The sequence below is a fragment of the Cimex lectularius genome, unplaced genomic scaffold, assembly GCF_000648675.2.
Source record: "Cimex lectularius strain Harlan isolate CLEC.00 unplaced genomic scaffold, Clec_2.1 scaffold301, whole genome shotgun sequence".
Classification (NCBI taxonomy): domain Eukaryota; kingdom Metazoa; phylum Arthropoda; class Insecta; order Hemiptera; family Cimicidae; genus Cimex; species Cimex lectularius.
Genome location: NW_019392845.1, coordinates 174,008 through 193,129, shown reverse-complemented (window position 1 = coordinate 193,129; position 19,122 = coordinate 174,008). Strand labels below are relative to the sequence as shown.

The 19,122-nt window shown below is 34.0% G+C and overlaps 1 protein-coding gene across 4 annotated transcripts in view; it reads right to left on the bottom strand.

Annotated features, from left to right (window-relative positions):
* Positions 1–19,122, bottom strand: part of LOC106664675 (cyclic nucleotide-gated cation channel alpha-3) — a 177,540-nt gene that overhangs the window by 143,628 nt on the left and 14,790 nt on the right. For all 4 annotated transcript variants that reach the window (XM_024228652.1, XM_024228655.1, XM_024228653.1 and 1 more), the window contains exon 2: positions 98–387. In XM_024228652.1, the coding sequence (XP_024084420.1) occupies positions 98–230 (133 nt within the window). In that variant the 5' untranslated portion in view covers positions 231–387. The remainder of the gene's footprint in view (positions 1–97; positions 388–19,122) is intronic.

The following is a 19,122-nucleotide window of genomic DNA, read 5'->3' as shown; positions in this document are numbered from 1 at the left end:
TTACGAGTTGCTGATTTTGCTCGTATCGTTAAAAGTGTTATCGAGATGGTCTCAGTGCCAAACTGGGGCTTTCATGTCCAATAAAGAAAAAGCTTACCGGGTAGTTGGGAAGGTCCATTGGGTGGCGTCGGGTAGTGATTGTTCGGCGACAGGACTGAGACCTGCGTTAGGGGTGGGTCGGGTTCAGACGAGCACCCTTTTGCCCACCCGAAAGCCAGCAACTTGCTCATACACCCCTACCTCCGCCCATCCCAGCCGTGCTCTTCCAGCGGACCTTATGCGACAGGATGTTTCGACTGGTGCTCCTATCCGGCATATTTGTGCTACGTCCTTCTCCCATCCAGGCCCGTCGCATCCCAGCCCCTTTCTCCAGCCTTTATCATATTTCTGAAACATGAAAAAACAATTTTTCCATCACCGTTTGTCAATAAATCCACGAAATTCCTCTACTAAGGTCTACCATTTATATTGGAATATCTTCTTAGGAGGTATTTTTAACTTAGAATGACACCATTTGTAATGCATTTTGGTTTTGCAATACACCGAAACAATTATAACGTTTTTTATCTCCGAGGTTTTACAATAGTATTTAATGCGGTTTTTATGCCATTAACTGTGCATAAATATTTGTTTTTGCACAATTAACCACTTTTAAAGGCGTCTAAAACTCCTGTTTTTTTATATAATTATTTTTTGCATTAATTGTTAGTATTTAGTGCTATTTTTGTTGGCTTATATGGAAATACAACAGAGCGGCCAAAGAAGCCGCCTAAGCCTCCACGACGATTTCCAACCTGTAATCTCAACGGATGTAAAACTATTAATCTCCAACAATGTAAAAGGAGAACGGAAAAACCGCTGGGTTCGTAAAACTAGAAATAACCCTCCCAACCCGTGGCAGGTTAAGAAAGTCGTCGGCTCCTGGTTCACAGAGGTTCCAAAGTGAAATGGCCGAACTGGCAAGATTACACATATGTCATATAGGAATAAACCACGGGCACCTTCTGGCCAGTCAGCGACCGCATAGGGTTCCCATTATGCAAGGACAGAATATTGATGAGCATATTTTCAGTTTGACGTAGACAATCGGACCTGTGCATAGTCTGGAGGTACGGCTGCGATCTGTGCTGTTCCGGTGCATCAGTGGTATAGAGATTTTTAAAAGTATATATTGTTTATATGCGTTTGTGTTGGGTCTATGTTAATTTATGTGAACGAATGTAATTTATTAGCGTGAAAGGAAGGTTATTTAACCCCACCACAAGGAATATCTTGCAGAAATGATGAAAGGTGGAGTGAGTGGGTATTCAATCATTTTTAAAAAGATAGTTCCTACTCACAGTAAGTTTTTTTGCAACGATCCGGATTTCGAGCCTTTAGCTCATCATCAGGTTGAAGGAGTTCTACAACCACATCTCTCACCATGAATTGCAAAAGTGAACCGCCGATACCCCCACCAACGCGACGTCCCAATGAGAAACTGGTTTTTAATGGCGGGAATTATAACACAAGTGAATATTATAATAGTAAATACTGTAAGAAATTAATTATAAATTATTGATTAAAGATAAAACATAAAAAATTAGAATAACATCTTAATAATAGATTATTAAATTACGATAAAAATAAAAACAATTAATTTAATTATTCGGACGTTTAATATTATTTATGTACATATTTAAAATGGGAGGTAGATCAAGATCTATTATATTATTAATGCATTTATCTCCGTGTTCAATTTTACATTTTTTTATTTCAAATTTCTCAAACCAATCTAGTTTTTTTTCTTTTAGATGGCCTTTAAATTCCGAAAATTCGTTCGATTTAGGCAAGTGTTCTTTTACTCCGTTTTTATTTCTCTACCGCTTTGGTCTATATATTTCATACCACAATTGGTTGGTAAACCCCACTTTTTGCCAAGTTGTCTACCTTGTCTTTAGGTTTTGAGAAGATGTTTTTAAGTGAACCCGTATATCTAAAAGCTATTCTAAAACCTTCCTGTTTAAAAATTTTACTAACTTTTTGTGATCATTCACCAATGTATAGCAAACAACGGAAACCCAATGATTCATTTATGGCGGAGTGACTGAGTCCTATTGTTAATTTCTTTTTAATTTAATTTTTTTATTCTTTTAACTAACAACCTATCAATAAATATTTCTAGTTGTTTTTTGCTAAGGTTTTAATAGTTTCTAGTTCTTTTTTATTGTTAGCAGGTGGTAATGGAAGTTTTAACATATGGTCTATGAGCCAAATGAAACCAGGATCCTTTTGAGACCGTGGGTGTGAAGAATCCGCTGGTATCATAGTGCCTGTAGTTGTGGGTATTCTATATACATCTATTTCAATTAGTTTGTTTATTATGGACAATTTTAGTTCTAAAAAGTTCAAGCAACCATCTTTGTTCATTTCCAACGTAAAATTTATATTACGGTGTAGAGATTTAATTGAATTGATTTTTCAAATCAAACAACAAATTAATTAAATCTGTTCATTTTTGGAAACGCTATATAGACGATATTTTATGCATATGGTCGGGAACATTATAGGAATTCCTACACCTAATTAATTCTCTACACCGTAATATAAATTTTACATTGGAAATTAACAAAGATGGTTGTTTGAACTTTTTAGACTTAAAATATTATATTCTAATTTTTTATCTTTTATCTTTAATCACTAATTTATATTAATTTCTTACAGTTACTATTATAATATTCACTTGTGTTATAATTCCCGCTTTTCGCACGTTCAAATTGAGCGCCTTTAAAAACCAGTTTTTCATTGGAACGTCGCGTTGGCGGGGGTATCGGCGGGTTTACTTTTGAAATTCATGTCGAGAGGCGACGTTGTAGAAATGCTTCAACCTGATGATGAGCTAAGGGCTCGAAATCCGATCTTTGCAAAACAACTTACTGTGAGTAGGAACTATCTTTTTAAAAAGGAAGGAATATCTAGTATTCTGGGGTGAGGGTGTGACGTCTGGAAAATAAATGTAAATTATAAGAGAGAATGAAGTGGGTTCAACCCAGGCCCCTGGGTAACATCGGTACTGTGAGGGAGTGAAAGTGTCCAGATTTCTAGGTTTGTGGTAATGTACATATATGCATTTTATTTAGAATATATTAAAATTGGAATAACGAAGGGTGTCAGTATTCTAGGAAAACGGACCCTAAAATTAATATCTTGTCTTATTTTATCTGAGAGCTATTTTAATCGTTTATTTAGAACAGTTCAAATAAAATTGAAATAAGGGTGTCAGATATGGAAGAAATTGCCAGAAAGGGTAAAATGAAAACTATACGGTGACAAAAAGTGTATTATTTTCGCCAGTTATATTCTCTTTGACTCTTCCTTTTTCGCCCATCCAACCAAATTTTTTTTTCAGTCGAAAAGGGTTTCTCTATTTTGAAATCTCTTTACCAGATGCCTGCAGTCACGATCTATTGTTGTGTATTTTCCGCCGAATGAAACGTAACACGAATGATCCCAAAAAATAATGACAAACTTTGAACAATTCCATCACAGCCAATGAAACTTCACAAGACATTAAGACGATAATAAAAGAACGTAATAATGATAAACTCATGTACACAATATCAACGGTATTAATAAAGATATTTACACTAGTAATGACAATCCCCTAAAATGGAGTATTCGTTAATATCAGTCTGTTATTATGTTACTCCTGTAAATAATTTGGTTTGCATTTTAGACTGCTTTCAATGTTGAAGAAAAGAAGGAATGTTCAAATATAAATCAAACTAATATTTTAATAAAAAATATTTGATAAATAAAATATTTATTTTTATATAGTGTAAGACCAAAAATGGTGTAAGAATAATCTCACTTGATGATAAACATAAAGTCATTAAATAATAATATAATACTTAATAATGAAATCTCGTAACCGTTAAACATAAGTAATTAACATACACAACCGAAATTATTCAGCAGTATAAGTATATTTTGTATATAATAGCTCAAGTTTTTGAACGGTATTGCGATGGGTTCAATCTTTCGGGGCTATTTTTTGCATTGGAGATTTACTGTCGTAAATTTTGTTCCTTTTTTTATCGCAACACAGGAGCTGTAAATTAACAATAAAGTGACGATATTTACTGTTTGAGCGAAAATTACAGGATATACGTTCGCTTCCCTAGCCGTCATTTATGTCCAAATAAATGGAAAAGCTTTTGACGGAGTCAAGCATAAAATGCTATACGATCGTTTTAGAGCTGCCAGAAAGATTCAGCAGAAACGAGTAGTTACCGATGTAACTAAAGGCAAGAATATCAGGCTTTATTCTCACTCAATTTAACATGTAAGCGCATTATTTGAACTATTGGGTTGTCCGGAAAATAATGCAGGATTTTAAGTTTTCATTAAAAAAAATCTATATAAAATATTCTGTTTACGTTTACAGGATTACTCATTTGTATGAATGTCAACACTTATTAATCCTCTTCCAAATGATATTGTTTGTTTACCTCTGTAGCATTCCGCTACTTGGAAATAATTCAGTCATCCTTATAATGTCAAAGCGAGAATTTCGTACGATTTTCTTTTACGAGTTTAAACTCGGCCGAAGCGGAGCCCAAACGGCTAGAAACATTAACCAAGTCTGGGGCGAGGGTTGTGTTAATGAGTGCACTGTGCAAAGGTGGTTTAAAAAATTTCGGGAGGGAGATTTCAGCCTTGAAGATGAAGAAGGTCGTGGAAGGCCTTCCTCTCTTAATGATGATGTTCTGCGATCAGTGGTGGGTGCAGAGCAACTCAAAGTCAGTAAAACGACCGTCGCTGACCACCTCAAGGCGATTGGAAAAGTGAAAAAACTCGAAAATTGGGTTCCACACTCATTAAACGATCGCCAAAAAAATCAGCGCTTTGATGTTTGTGCATCACTTCTTTGTCGAAACAAAAATGACCCATTTCTGGCCAGAATTGTTACATGTGACGAAAAGTGGATTCTCTACGATAACACTAGACGTTCTGGACAGTGGCTCGACAAAGGAGAAGCTCCAATACATTTTCCAAAGCCCCCAACTCATCAAAAAAAGGTAATGGTTACGGTATGGTGGGCTTCATTTGGTTTAATACACTACAGCTTCTTAAATCCTGGCGAAACCATCAATGCTGAATCATACTGTAACCAAATTAATACCATGCATCAGAAATTGGCAGTAATGAAGCCCTCTTTGGTCAATCGGAAAGGGCCCATTTTGTTGCATGACAACGCTCGACCACATGTGTCACGTGTAACGTCACAAAAATTATTGGAGCTTGGCTATGAAACTTTGCCTCACCCACCCTACTCTCCGGACCTCTCGCCTACTGACTACCATTTTTTTAGACACCTGGACCACTACTTACAACACATAATATTCAAAAATCAAACGGAACTGGAAAATGCATTTATTGACTTTATCAATTCTAAAAATTCTGAATTCTACTCAGACGGAATTAATAAGTTACCAACACGTTGGGAGAAATGTATTGAGAGTATGGGAAATTATTTTGATTAAAGAACATTGCTTTAAAGTAACTAGTTTCTTTTTTTTTGTTTAATACCAAAATCCTGCATTATTTTCCGGACAACCCAATATAATCTATCCAATATCTTTTGAAAACGAACACTAGGCACATATATCACACATTCAGTTTATACAATTATTTAATCCTTGTTTAGTTATAGCAAATAGACATTAGGTGAAAAGGAGACTGATAACTATTCAAATATCAGTTGAAATATGACAAATTATAACATAAAAAGGATGATTGAAAGCTAGTAGCAATATAAAACTCAACTTATTCTCAATAAATTCACTAATTTCGTGGTTTGCTTGAACAATTAATATATTACAATTAATTAAGGTTTTTAGTTGAGATAAAAAGTCAATGGCATGAGCGGGATTCGAACCCACCATTTTTATCTCAACTAAAAACCTTAATTAATTGTAATATATTAATTGGTCAAACGGACCACGAAATTAGTGAATTTAATTAATTAAAATGAAGTATACTTCACTAAAGCTCTCCGTGGCCATTTCATTTGTCGCCGAGAATCCAATCCGATTACACGACATTTGAAAAATGGCAAAAAGGAGGGAAAATTCAATAGGTGGAGTTGAGATGGGAAGTTGGTGTCCAAGTGGATCGAGGTCACGACAGCTCAAGTGGTAGAGCAGCGGCGTATCTAGCCGAAGATCGTGGGTTCGAATCCCGCTCGTGTCATTGACTTTTTTATCTCAACTAAAAACCTTAATTAATTGTAATAAAACTCAACGATCACAATAGATTAAACAAGATCCCTCAAGACATCTATGACGAGAATAAAGAATATTAATACGATTAACTAACTTATTACGTTAAGGAAGTAAACTTTGGTAAAGTCTTAGACTATTCCTTTTGCTACTAGCATAACATAATTCAAAGTCTAATAAGTCAAAATCCTTCTTTAAAAAGGATTACTTCCTCTTTCTTATTTTCTTGGGCTTAAAATATTTAAAAAAATTCTATATTTTTGTAGTGAAAGATTAAATTCACTGCTATTTGTTGATTAATATAAGAAAATATTCAAATTGGAAAACAGAAATATCAGAAAGTATAGTAGGTAAAGTAATTCCTGTTACATAGAAGGTCAAACTACCGATGTGAGTCGTGGACGAAGGGTCAGAATCACTTTACCTATTTTCTAAATGTATATCAAATTTTATTCCAAAAACTATTCCAAGCTAGATCTGCTAGCGTGGCAAATAGGATTCGGACGTCCTAATATTCGGCTCTCGCGGTCCCACTAGCAGAAAATATATCTAGAATAAAAATAGTATAAATACATTTTTTCTAGAAAAATAGTTTGGTGCATCAAACGAATTACTGTAAAAACTAAAACAGTTTGGATGAAAAATGATACAACTATGGATCATGTCCTTAAGATAACAGACTACTTAAAAAAACATTAAAAAAAAACAGTGGAGTACAACGTAACATTCTAAAATCTATCATTAGTTGCTAGATATCCCAGTGCAAGTAATTGCAAAATTATCCAGCATTTCTAAAATATATGTAAAATATCCATTAATGACCATACTAGACTTAAAATATGGATCTACAGATACACCTGTGTCTGAAAAAGATCAAATTAAGATAGCCAAGAAGTCGTAAACGCTATCTCATCAAAGCAATCCAACGTGTGATAAAAAAAGACTCAAGAGCATGAAGTCTCTTGACTGAAGTACATCTTGATAAAACTGATAACGGAAAAAAGTAAAGATAAAGGCCTTCAGTGCAATTTTTAAAATATATCAGAAATCAAATTGTTCCATTATTTCAGTGTATTTAAATTTGTCGTAGCTATCAAAATATTGTACAAAACATTATTTAATGAATTATTTAAAAAATGCGTGCAGAATTATTGTTTTTGATATTATTGATATTACGTGTTAATAAAATATCGATTATTCGGATTATTTTTAACAGCGGGAAGGTAGAATAAAAAAACGTATGTAGTGTGCGAGGTGAAAAGCAATTGTGTCCTTAAGGCAGGTGGTAGTTTTTGTTGGAGTAAAAAATCCATCTACAGGGGGATTTGTTTTCTGACATAAAAGCAGTCATGCAAGAAACCATCACCCTATCGCTGGAATCCCTGCAAAACCAACCCTCAGCACTATTAAAGATAAATGAATTATTGTTAGGATTCAGGACGAAAATTTTAAATTTCAAACCAAACATCCAAGTAACCCAAAGCATTCGTCCTCTTTTATTTTTTCCATTTTATCCGGCCTCTCCCAGTTAAGTACACTTAGTTCACTCCTTCTTTACAGCGGATCTCCTACTTCACCCCAAAACTTTAACATTCATATATACCGATGACAGGACCATCTTCTCCAAAAACATTGAACCAGTTATTTCTATCCGCATCCTCCAATCCCATGGGTTTGACAGTGGAGAATCCAGGTAAATAATCAAAAATCGTAATACTTAGTTTTCATTCTTAATCGAAAAACTCTCCCACCTGTCTGTTTATCTGTATCAATTCTTCAAACAGTATAGGATATTTTGGACTTTACTTGGACAAAAGACTTATGTGGAATCCACAGTAACCTGAGATATAAAATGCTGAAGAGACTACTTGACAAAAGTTCCAATTTGTCAATAGTTAACCTAAACTGTTATATCCTAATCGCCCCAATTTGGGCCTACAGACTAGAATTATACGGGATAGCCAAGCGTTCCAATCTTTACAAAATCCATGCTCTACAATCCTAAATCCTTCACATAAGTTCCATTCTATTTGAATAATGATACTATCCACTTCAGCAACTCTAGTGTCTGCTGTTGACTTTCTCTAGATGGTGGTGCTTCAAATTAATCACACCAGGCATGTAAATGTACATAAAATATTGTGTATGTGGATTTGTACATGTATATCCATGTATTCCATGATTTTTTCTTGTTGCATTTTGTATGTAGTTGTAAAAAAATCTGAAAGATACTTTGTACGAAGTGCTTTAAGATTAAATAGTGAATCACAAGTATGAACTACAAGCTAAAATGAAAAAATGAACTTTTATTATAACTTCTTTCAATTGATTAATCTTTATGTAAGGTGATTGTTTGGAAATCGTGAAATGCGGTCTGGTGTGACGTAGGTTTTAGAAAAAACATTTTCTTTATCGTGCCAACGTTTTGATCTTTATTGAGATCATCTTCAAGGCTCAAAGTGTTTGTCTTCTGTGTAATTGTGCCATTTTTGCGTGTCGCGTTGAGAGCGCATTTCACGATTTCCAAATAATCATAAATTAAACTAAACACCACACATTTATGTAAGGTATTAGTTGAAATGAAAAAGTTAGTGCCACCAGTGTCATCCTGCTCGTGACACTAACTTTTTCATTTCAACCAATACTTTACATAACGATTAATTAATTGAAAGAAGTTATTTGGTCAATCAATCGGACCACGAAATATAATGGATTTTATTGTAACAATTAAGACGTTATAGTATTAACGAAGTGTTGATAGTAATGGTCATTCTCACACTTTTCACACGGACAAAACCTTTCCAAGCGTCATAAATTTCCAAGCAAGTACACAACATTGACCAGAATGTGAATTCTCAGTAGATAAGCCAAGATTTAAAACAATTGAGAAATAATACAACATATTTTGTACATGTTTCTAAAAACAACATTACAATATGTAAAGAATACATTTTTAAATTTTTTTGTCATAATCTTGAACATTGATTAAGACAACGGAGGCGGAAAATTTACATTATAGCCGTGAAGTTAAGGTCCGTCCCGATGGGAATGAGACCTCTTATCAAAACGCTCTGCAAGATGAGATTGGCAAGATGAAAGCCTCTTGCTTAATTCTGGAACATTGTATGAAAGGAAAAGATGTATTTATAAACTGATGATGTTGGTCAAAAATAACGTGTGGTTTTTTAAATTGTATTGGGACGAATTAAAATGAGATCAATTTAAGAAATTAATTTTGCATTGTAACGTTATATTTCATTATATGCTCCACTAATCCTTTTTTTGGATTTCTTTCTGTTTTACTACCACTATAAGAAAAAATCTTAAAAATCTAACTCTTATCTTGCAAGGGTGCTTTCCTAGATGTAGCCAGGCTTTTGATAGCCAAGGCACAGCATAAATTTAAACGCTTCCCTTATTTATCCTGAAATCCAATGTAACTGACTGCTGCTATAAAGTGAGGAACTCAGACCAATGCAAACCGTCCTCACACAAGTTTGCATCCTGTGTACCGTTTATTCTACTGACTTTGCTACACATCCCAACATCATCATTGCCACTTTTGCGAATGACAACGCTAATCTTGTAACCCAAATCCTTAACAGTGATACAAAATATGCCCTCTACTGTACACCAACTACAAGGACCTACTTGTGCTAGATTATTTAAAAGTATTTGGTTTTTACGACTGAATGGATTTTGCCCTGTCCCACACTTGAATTTTCCAATTAGGTTAATGCTTTGTATTGGGTTGTCCGGAAAATAATGCAGGATTTTGGTATTAAACAAAAAAAAAGAAACTAGTTACTTTAAAGCAATGTTCTTTAATCAAAATAATTTCCCATACTCTCAATACATTTCTCCCAACGTGTTGGTAACTTATTAATTCCGTCTGAGTAGAATTCAGAATTTTTAGAATTGATAAAGTCAATAAATGCATTTTCCAGTTCCGTTTGATTTTTGAATATTATGTGTTGTAAGTAGTGGTCCAGGTGTCTAAAAAAATGGTAGTCAGTAGGCGAGAGGTCCGGAGAGTAGGGTGGGTGAGGCAAAGTTTCATAGCCAAGCTCCAATAATTTTTGTGACGTTACACGTGACACATGTGGTCGAGCGTTGTCATGCAACAAAATGGGCCCTTTCCGATTGACCAAAGAGGGCTTCATTACTGCCAATTTCTGATGCATGGTATTAATTTGGTTACAGTATGATTCAGCATTGATGGTTTCGCCAGGATTTAAGAAGCTGTAGTGTATTAAACCAAATGAAGCCCACCATACCGTAACCATTACCTTTTTTTGATGAGTTGGGGGCTTTGGAAAATGTATTGGAGCTTCTCCTTTGTCGAGCCACTGTCCAGAACGTCTAGTGTTATCGTAGAGAATCCACTTTTCGTCACATGTAACAATTCTGGCCAGAAATGGGTCATTTTTGTTTCGACAAAGAAGTGATGCACAAACATCAAAGCGCTGATTTTTTTGGCGATCGTTTAATGAGTGTGGAACCCAATTTTCGAGTTTTTTCACTTTTCCAATCGCCTTGAGGTGGTCAGCGACGGTCGTTTTACTGACTTTGAGTTGCTCTGCACCCACCACTGATCGCAGAACATCATCATTAAGAGAGGAAGGCCTTCCACGACCTTCTTCATCTTCAAGGCTGAAATCTCCCTCCCGAAATTTTTTAAACCACCTTTGCACAGTGCACTCATTAACACAACCCTCGCCCCAGACTTGGTTAATGTTTCTAGCCGTTTGGGCTCCGCTTCGGCCGAGTTTAAACTCGTAAAAGAAAATCGTACGAAATTCTCGCTTTGACATTATAAGGATGACTGAATTATTTCCAAGTAGCGGAATGCTACAGAGGTAAACAAACAATATCATTTGGAAGAGGATTAATAAGTGTTGACATTCATACAAATGAGTAATCCTGTAAACGTAAACAGAATATTTTATATAGATTTTTTTTAATGAAAACTTAAAATCCTGCATTATTTTCCGGACAACCCAATAGTAAAAACTTAGGAAAGTTAAAATAAAAAATATTCATCTTCCTAAACATAATTTGAAATACTGTAATTTATAACAACAAAGACAAATGGTAAAAATATATAAATAATATCAAAGGAATAAATTAAAGTTCCTTAATTGTGAATTTTTAAAGTTAGAACCTATTTACTAAAATTATGTATATACCCCTCGGGTGTAAATTAAAGAAAAAGAAATAACAAAATAAAATACTACCATCAGGTAAAGCAATAATATCAAAAAGGTCAAAATTTTGCCCAAAAAATTATGAATTAAAACTGAGAAGAACTAAGAAGAGAAGAAATCGCAGAAATAAAAACGACCGACCAAGCGAAGAAGTCCCTTCAAAGCCCTCCTAGAAGACCTGAGTTCCTTAATTGTAAAGTTGTCCAGAAAAAAAGACCCAAAAAAGTTTCTCCCCCTTACTCCGACAAATATGATCCTCTTTCACAGACTCAAACTCGAGCCTATCCATTCACACTTTCTACACCCCCCCCCCCAGGTCGAGGAAGCTTGTTATGCCCTCATTAGGACTACACCTAGACAACAGACTGACGTGAAATCCCAGCACAAAACATAAGTGATGACAACTTAATAGAAGACTTAGACAATTACAAAGTCTTTTAAGAACGAAATCTTCATTTTGACCGTCACAATTCAACTAACTCCATACGTCACTGCAACCATTTTCGACATACGGTCAAGAACTGTGAGGTTCCACTGTGACAATCAAAAGTCCTCAGACAACATGCCAAAGCTACTTACATCACTAACCTCACTATACACTACAACCTCAGCGTTTGTTTCTCAACAAAATAATCTGATCAACTTTTAAAAGTTCCACATCAAGCTTTCAATCCATCCTAACCCTATTGCCAAAGCCATGCCTACACTTTCCCTTCCTTGGAAATTAAGGTCTTAATATTGTTTTACGATGTTATTTTGTTATCGACCAACATTGATACACTCTGGATTTGAGAATTTATTCAGTATATGGTCCTTCAATTATTACGCTGTATTATACATATCCCAAGAAATATTTGTTTGGGTCATGAACGTAATTGCCAATATTTGACCTTCCTCAGGGCAATGTACGTAGTTATCAATAAAAATAATAATGTAAGAAACATTGACTGTGATAGATTTAAATTTTTTAAAACACATATCTACACCTTTTAAATGAAAATAGTCACTGAATCACATCAACCAGATCAAGGTTATGTTAATTTTAATTTCCTAAGGAAAGTGAACCACATAAGTCAGTTAAGCACTAGTATACAACTCTCAAGTATATTCACTTGTTTTCGTGGTCCGCTTGACCAATTAATATCTTTCAATTAATTAAGGTGTTTAGTTGAGATAAAAAAAGTAAGTGTAACGAGCAGGATTCGAACCCACGACCTTTGGCTACATGCGCGGCTACTCTACCACTTGAGCTTTTTTCATTTGTCGCCGAGAATCAAATAGATTACACGACATTTGAAAAATAGCAAAAAGGAGGGAAAACCACTTGAGCTATTGTGACTTCGATCCACTCGGGCACTAACTTCCCATCTCAACCCCACCTTTTGAATTTTCCCTCCTTTTTGCCATTTTCAAATGTCATGTAATCTATTTGATTCTTGGTGACAAATGAAAAAAGCTCAAGTGGTAGAGTAGCGGCGAATCTAGCCGCGGGTCGTGGGTTCGAATCCCGCTAGTGACACTGACTTTTCTATCTCAACTAAAAACCTTAATTAATTCTCTAAAGTATAGTCGTAACAATAAATTCAAGTAAATTCACTACTTTTCGTGGTCCACTTGACCAATTAATAACATTCAATTAATTAAGGTTTTTAAGTTGAGATAAAAAAGTCAGTGTCACGAGCGGGATTCGAACCCACGACTTTCGGCTTGATACGCCTCTACTCTACCAATTGAGCTATTGTGACTTCGATCCCCTCGGGCACTAACTTCCCATCTCGGGGGGGGGGGGATTCAAAAAGGTGGGGTACAGATGGGAAGTTAGTGTCCGAGGGGATCGAAGTCACGATAGCTAGAGTAGCGGCGTATCAACCCGAAGGTCGTGGGTTCGAATCCACTCGTGACACTGACTTTTTATCTCAATTTAAAAACCTTAATTAATTGAATAAATTCAAGTTTTATTTGAGATATATTTTTGTGATAATATCGCAAAAAACCGTTGGTGAAATTAAAAATAAACTCCCCCTCAACTGATGATTTTTTGATTGTGGTGTTTACGTCAAATGGCCGTTCTTACATTTAGCGAGCCAAGCAATTAGTTGTAAAGTGAAAAGCATTATTGGCCTGACGGTCCAAGGAGCATCGGAGTATGTGCGTGACCGAGTAGAACGCCTTAAAAGATTTTCCAGCTAGGAAAGCGTCATGGGCGTGGTATGGCGTTAAGTGGGCCGGAAAAGTTAAAACGAACACGCTGATAACCACGGACCCGTTAAGCAAATGTTTACTTTTATTCGTTTTCCAATCCTCCCGCCTGCCCGACTTAGTTACAGGCCACATTAAAATTTTTAATTCTTACTCAAAAAACTTCAACAACCTCTGAAGTCAGGAAATATTCAACAAATTCCTTTCAGATAATACTTGTAATGCAACAATTGTCGATTTTTATGTGGTTTTATCTTTATAAGTTTCAATAGGCACAAATACTTTTCTCACTTTAACTGATTACATAGAAAGTTACATCAAAGCTGTTATAAAGAAAGCTAACAATAATAGTTCAAATTGTGTAGAACTTCATAAGTTAAATTGTCCTTTAAAATATTAATATACGTAAGTTACGCGATAAACTCCGGCACTTCTGCAGAGGTTTCCTGGAAAACGGAATGTTCGGCGTTAAATTAGGAAGTTGGCAATCTTAAAGCAGAAAGCAGGAAAACGGGGTCCTACGGGATTGGTAAGCCTGGTGCAATTTTCATGATTGCGACAACGGTAAAGGCAGTTTACTTGTCGATACTCATACTCACTAGAAAGAATGATTAAAACATCGTTTAATAAAAATCGAATGATTTTTATTAAATAATGAAAATTTATAAAACGTATAAAGTTAATTATATATTTAAAAATATTATTTAAGTATATTTTATGATGTAAAAAGTTTTAAGGTTTCCGTAATACATATTAAATGTGGTTTACTACAAAAAATCTTTTGATTCATTAACAAATTCACATTCAATGTCATGGTTTTATTATCTGATATAAATTGAATCATTAACAATAATACGTAGCCATTTGTGGTAAAAGATACAGCAAGAGAAACAGCCTTGATGGTAAGTCTATAATCAATACCGGCATTTACTCTCAAAAGCTTCTGTAAAAGTTTCTCAACCAGTATTTTCCGTAATAAAATTAAATTTGCCAGTCCGATCTAGCTATTGAAATTGTAAAAGTGAAATGTGGCATGAACATTTATCATTTCGAAATAATTTGTTCAAATTGTTCATACAATAACGCATTTTTAATTCATCCTGTTAGACCAACGAGATTGGTCTGCTGGTTTGTACCAATGATTTTTTTACGATGTCTAGAAATGCAAAAATGAAACTAATGAAATCAAAATATTGCACTGGTAAAACATCCAGAGACCTCAAGTTTATTTATTTTAAGATGAAGAACTTGCATACTCTTAAACGTTCATATTTAAAAAAAGTTTAAATGCTAGTTTTTTGTTTACCCACAATAATAATATAGCAAATAGTGGAGACATTTGAAGAAAACACAAAAGAACTATTTGATTACATTCCACATTATCGACTACTTCAAAAGATAATTTTTTAATAACATTTACAAACCTACTATTTACCTATTTTATGCTTTTTAATAAAAACATGAAATATATATATATATTTTTTTATAATTTAAGTTTTTGTTCTTTCGGACTTCGGAATGTATTTTCTATTGAGAAAACTAGTGAGAAGAGGAATAAAATCATTATTATTTAAATCAGCCATGACAGCATTATTGTTTTGTGTACAAATAAATAATAATATGTTTGTGTGGTCAAAGATGGAAAAAATTATATTGTTTCATATTGTACACCATATTCATGCTATAAATAAAACGTATGGTGATTAGTGACCGTTAGTCGATAATTGTTCAGAAAACGTGAATATAAACATAAAACAACAATATCTCACTGGCACTCTCAACACGACACGCAAGAATGGCACACTTACGCAGAAAACAAACACTTTGAATGAGTAGAAACACTTTGATCGAATATAAAAAAATATATGTTTTGCATTGTATAAATTCACTTTTTTCCACATCCTACATGTATTTGTTAAATTTAAACAATGTTTGTAAATCCCAGGCCCTGAAGATGATCTCAATAAAGATCGAAACGTTGGCCGATAAAGAAAATGTTTTTCTGAAACCTCCATCACACCAGGCCGCATCTCACGATTTCTGAATAATTATCGACTGAAGGTCACTAATCAGCACACAAATGTTTACAACGAAGATAAAAAGCGTCAAATGCCTTCAACGATCCGTGGTTATAATTTTAATCAAGTTCTTAAATCTCCTTCAACCGGAGATATAAAAATAGCCGGAGTACTAAATTATAACTCTGCATATACTGATTAATAATGTTTGATTTATGATTAATAATGTTTAATAATTATAAATAAAACATTCTATACGTTTTTTCAATAGAAACCTAGGAATTCATATCGTTTATAACTTAAGTAACTGCTACATTGTTAGGTGTAAGATTCTACTATTCAAACATCAGTTTAACTATTCATTATATTTATTTGTGCTTTTCATTGTTTTGTAAATTGTACGGAACATTAAAAACGGAGATTATGAATAGAAGAAGACAAAGAAAAGTACAGACATAATTCATTATGCGTTAAAAAGAGAATATACTGTGTGATACATGTGCTCTTGTGCACACGTTAAATTGTCAGGGCCTACGCAATTTCATTCTTACGTAGGACTGTTTAATTTGTATTAAAAATTCAACAATATTTGTCATGTGTTCATTTTCTCTCGAATTCCTGCTGTTTGGCGTAGAACCGTACAGAATAAAGTGACTCGAATTTGCATAACACCAGACTAGTTTGTTTGTGTACGTTGTGTGCGTTGACCGGATGTTGAAGTGGTAGAATTTTCAAGAAAGCATTGTGTAGGCTTGAATTGTATAGGTCAATGCAAAATGAGTATTAATCAGACGATTTTTAACAGTATTCGGTAAAAATTACTAAATCGTGAGAAACTTTTCAAATCCATACGACCAGAAGTGATAAAAGGATGTTCGTAAGCTTCTTTATTTAAGCTATTTAGATAGTTTTTTATTTATCTCACCTAAAAGATTAGCATTTGCCTATACAAGTATTTGCTTTTTCCACTCGTTAAGAAATGACGGCAGTTGATAATGAAGTTTTCTCATTTTTAGAATCCTACTTCATCTATTTAGTGATAAATTCAATTAAGCAAGGTTTTTAGTTGAGGTAAAAAAGTCAGTGTCACGAGCGGGATTCGAACCCCCGACCTTCTGCTTGATACGCCGCTACTCTACCACTTGAGCTATCGTGAATTTTCCCTCCTTTTTGTCATTTTTCAATTGTTGTATTTGTTTCTTGGCGACCAATGAAATGGCCACGGAGAGCTTTAGTGAAGTATACTTCATTTTAATTCATTAAAAAAGGCAAAAAGGAGGGAAAATTCAAAAAGGTGAGGTTCAGATGGGCAGATAGTGTCCGAGTGGATCGGAGTCACGATAGCTCAAGTGGTAGAGTAGCGGCGTATCAAGCCGAAGGTCGTGGGTTCGAATCCCGCTCGTGACACACTGGCTTTTTTTATCTCATCTAAAAATGAATGATATTAATTGGTCAAGCGGGCCACGAAAAATAGTGAATTTGTGATAAATGTAGATTTATCATTTTCCGTCAGAGCAGCTGAAAAATAGTTCAATCCAGTGGCCACAAAGGTATAGAAAACGAATACAATGAGAGCAAACATGCCGGATAAAAAGGTTGTGGGTAGAAAATCTGATCCAACTAATGAAATAACTGCTTGTTTATTAATTAAGGCTGTACTTTTTTTTAATGTGTAATTTCAACGGGTTTTGTTAACTGGTTTGTAGATGTCACACTTTTTGGCGTGTGAGTTTCAAATTCGATTGGTTTTGAAGACAAGATAAATTAAACTTATAAATTGTGTTAATCAAATAATCAAAACATATTGTAAAATGAGGAGATTCTGCAACAATAACCGTAAATAGCAATAAATAGCAAATCACATTATAATAATTTCAGGAATATAAATATCCTCGTTAAACAATTTCAAACAGAGTTAATTATTATTATAAGATAATAAGAGTGTTGTTTAATTGCAAGGGAGAAATAGGCCTTAAATAATCTATGCTCCCAACACAGATTGCCGAGTTAATTTAACTAAGTGGGTTAGAAATCAATCAGAATTGGAAGCAATCAACAGCTAACATCTACTTGGACGTGAGATTAATTTCAACGTGTGCTGAAATTGGTCCTACAATGGTGGCTTAGTGAACTGTGAACTCAAATTAATCAAATAGAATAAGATATATAATGAAAAATAGTAAAAATCACTTTTAAATTAATACAAAGCTGTCGAAAATCATATTTTCGTAGCTAATTTTGTGCAAGTGTGTAATAGTCATGTAATAAATGAATCTACTGCAACCCTTGTGCTTCGTATAACTCGATGTGAGGCGGTCTAATTTATACCAATCCATAACTCTGAACAAACAACGTAACATTATACTTAGATCAGCTTGGGTTAGTCATGGTGGTCATTGCACTTTTGGGAAAGAATACCTTTTCTATATTTTTGAGGAGAAAAAATAAAAAATCTCTTATGATCCAAAGTTGCGTAATATAATGTCTAAATATTTTAAATTAATTTTTACTTCTAAAAAAACAATTTCAGTAGCTTTAACGAGAACAGATAGGAATTGTACATCGCATACATTAAATACATATTAAAAATATACTCTGTTGTTAGACCCTTTAAATTTAAACTGGTTATTATTTATTTACATAAAATATGAAGTGTTGATAATTTTTCATTACCTAAAGGGGAAAAAAAAGAGAAAATCATATTACTTCCTCATCCGTGTTATTAGAAAACAAACAATTATTTTATTATCTTATTCCTTTTTAATCTAAAAATGGGCTTTGCTTGACATCGCATTCATAATTCTGCAAAATTTTCACCTGTAATAACGAATTGTGTGAGCAAACCGAAGTTTCTTGTCGGTTTCCTCAATCCGATTCTGAATTTATCTATAATTGGAATGTGTGGTGATTAGTGACCGTTAACCGATGATAACTAAGAAATCGTGAGATGCGGTCTGGAGTGATGTAGATTTCAGAAAAATATTTTCTTTATCGTGCCAACGTTTCGATCTTTATTGAGATCATCTTCAGGGCCTGGGATTTACAAACATTGTTTGCATTTAACAAATACATGTAGCATGTGGAAAAAAGTGAATTTATACAATGCAAAAAAATATTTTTTTATATTCAATCAAAGTATTTCTACTCACTCAAAGTGTTTGTTTTCTGCGTATACTTTGATTGAATATAAAAAATATATGTTTTGCATTGTATAAATTCACTTTTTCCCACATCCTACATGTATTTTTTAAATTTAAACAATGTTTGTAAAACCCAGGCCCTGAAGATGATCTCATTAAAAATCGAAACGTTGGCACGGTAAAGAAAATGTTTTTCTGAAACCTACATCACACCAGACCGCATCTCACGATTTCTGAATAATTATAATTAGAATTATACCATGTCGGAGTACTTATTTCTAATAAACTGTATTAA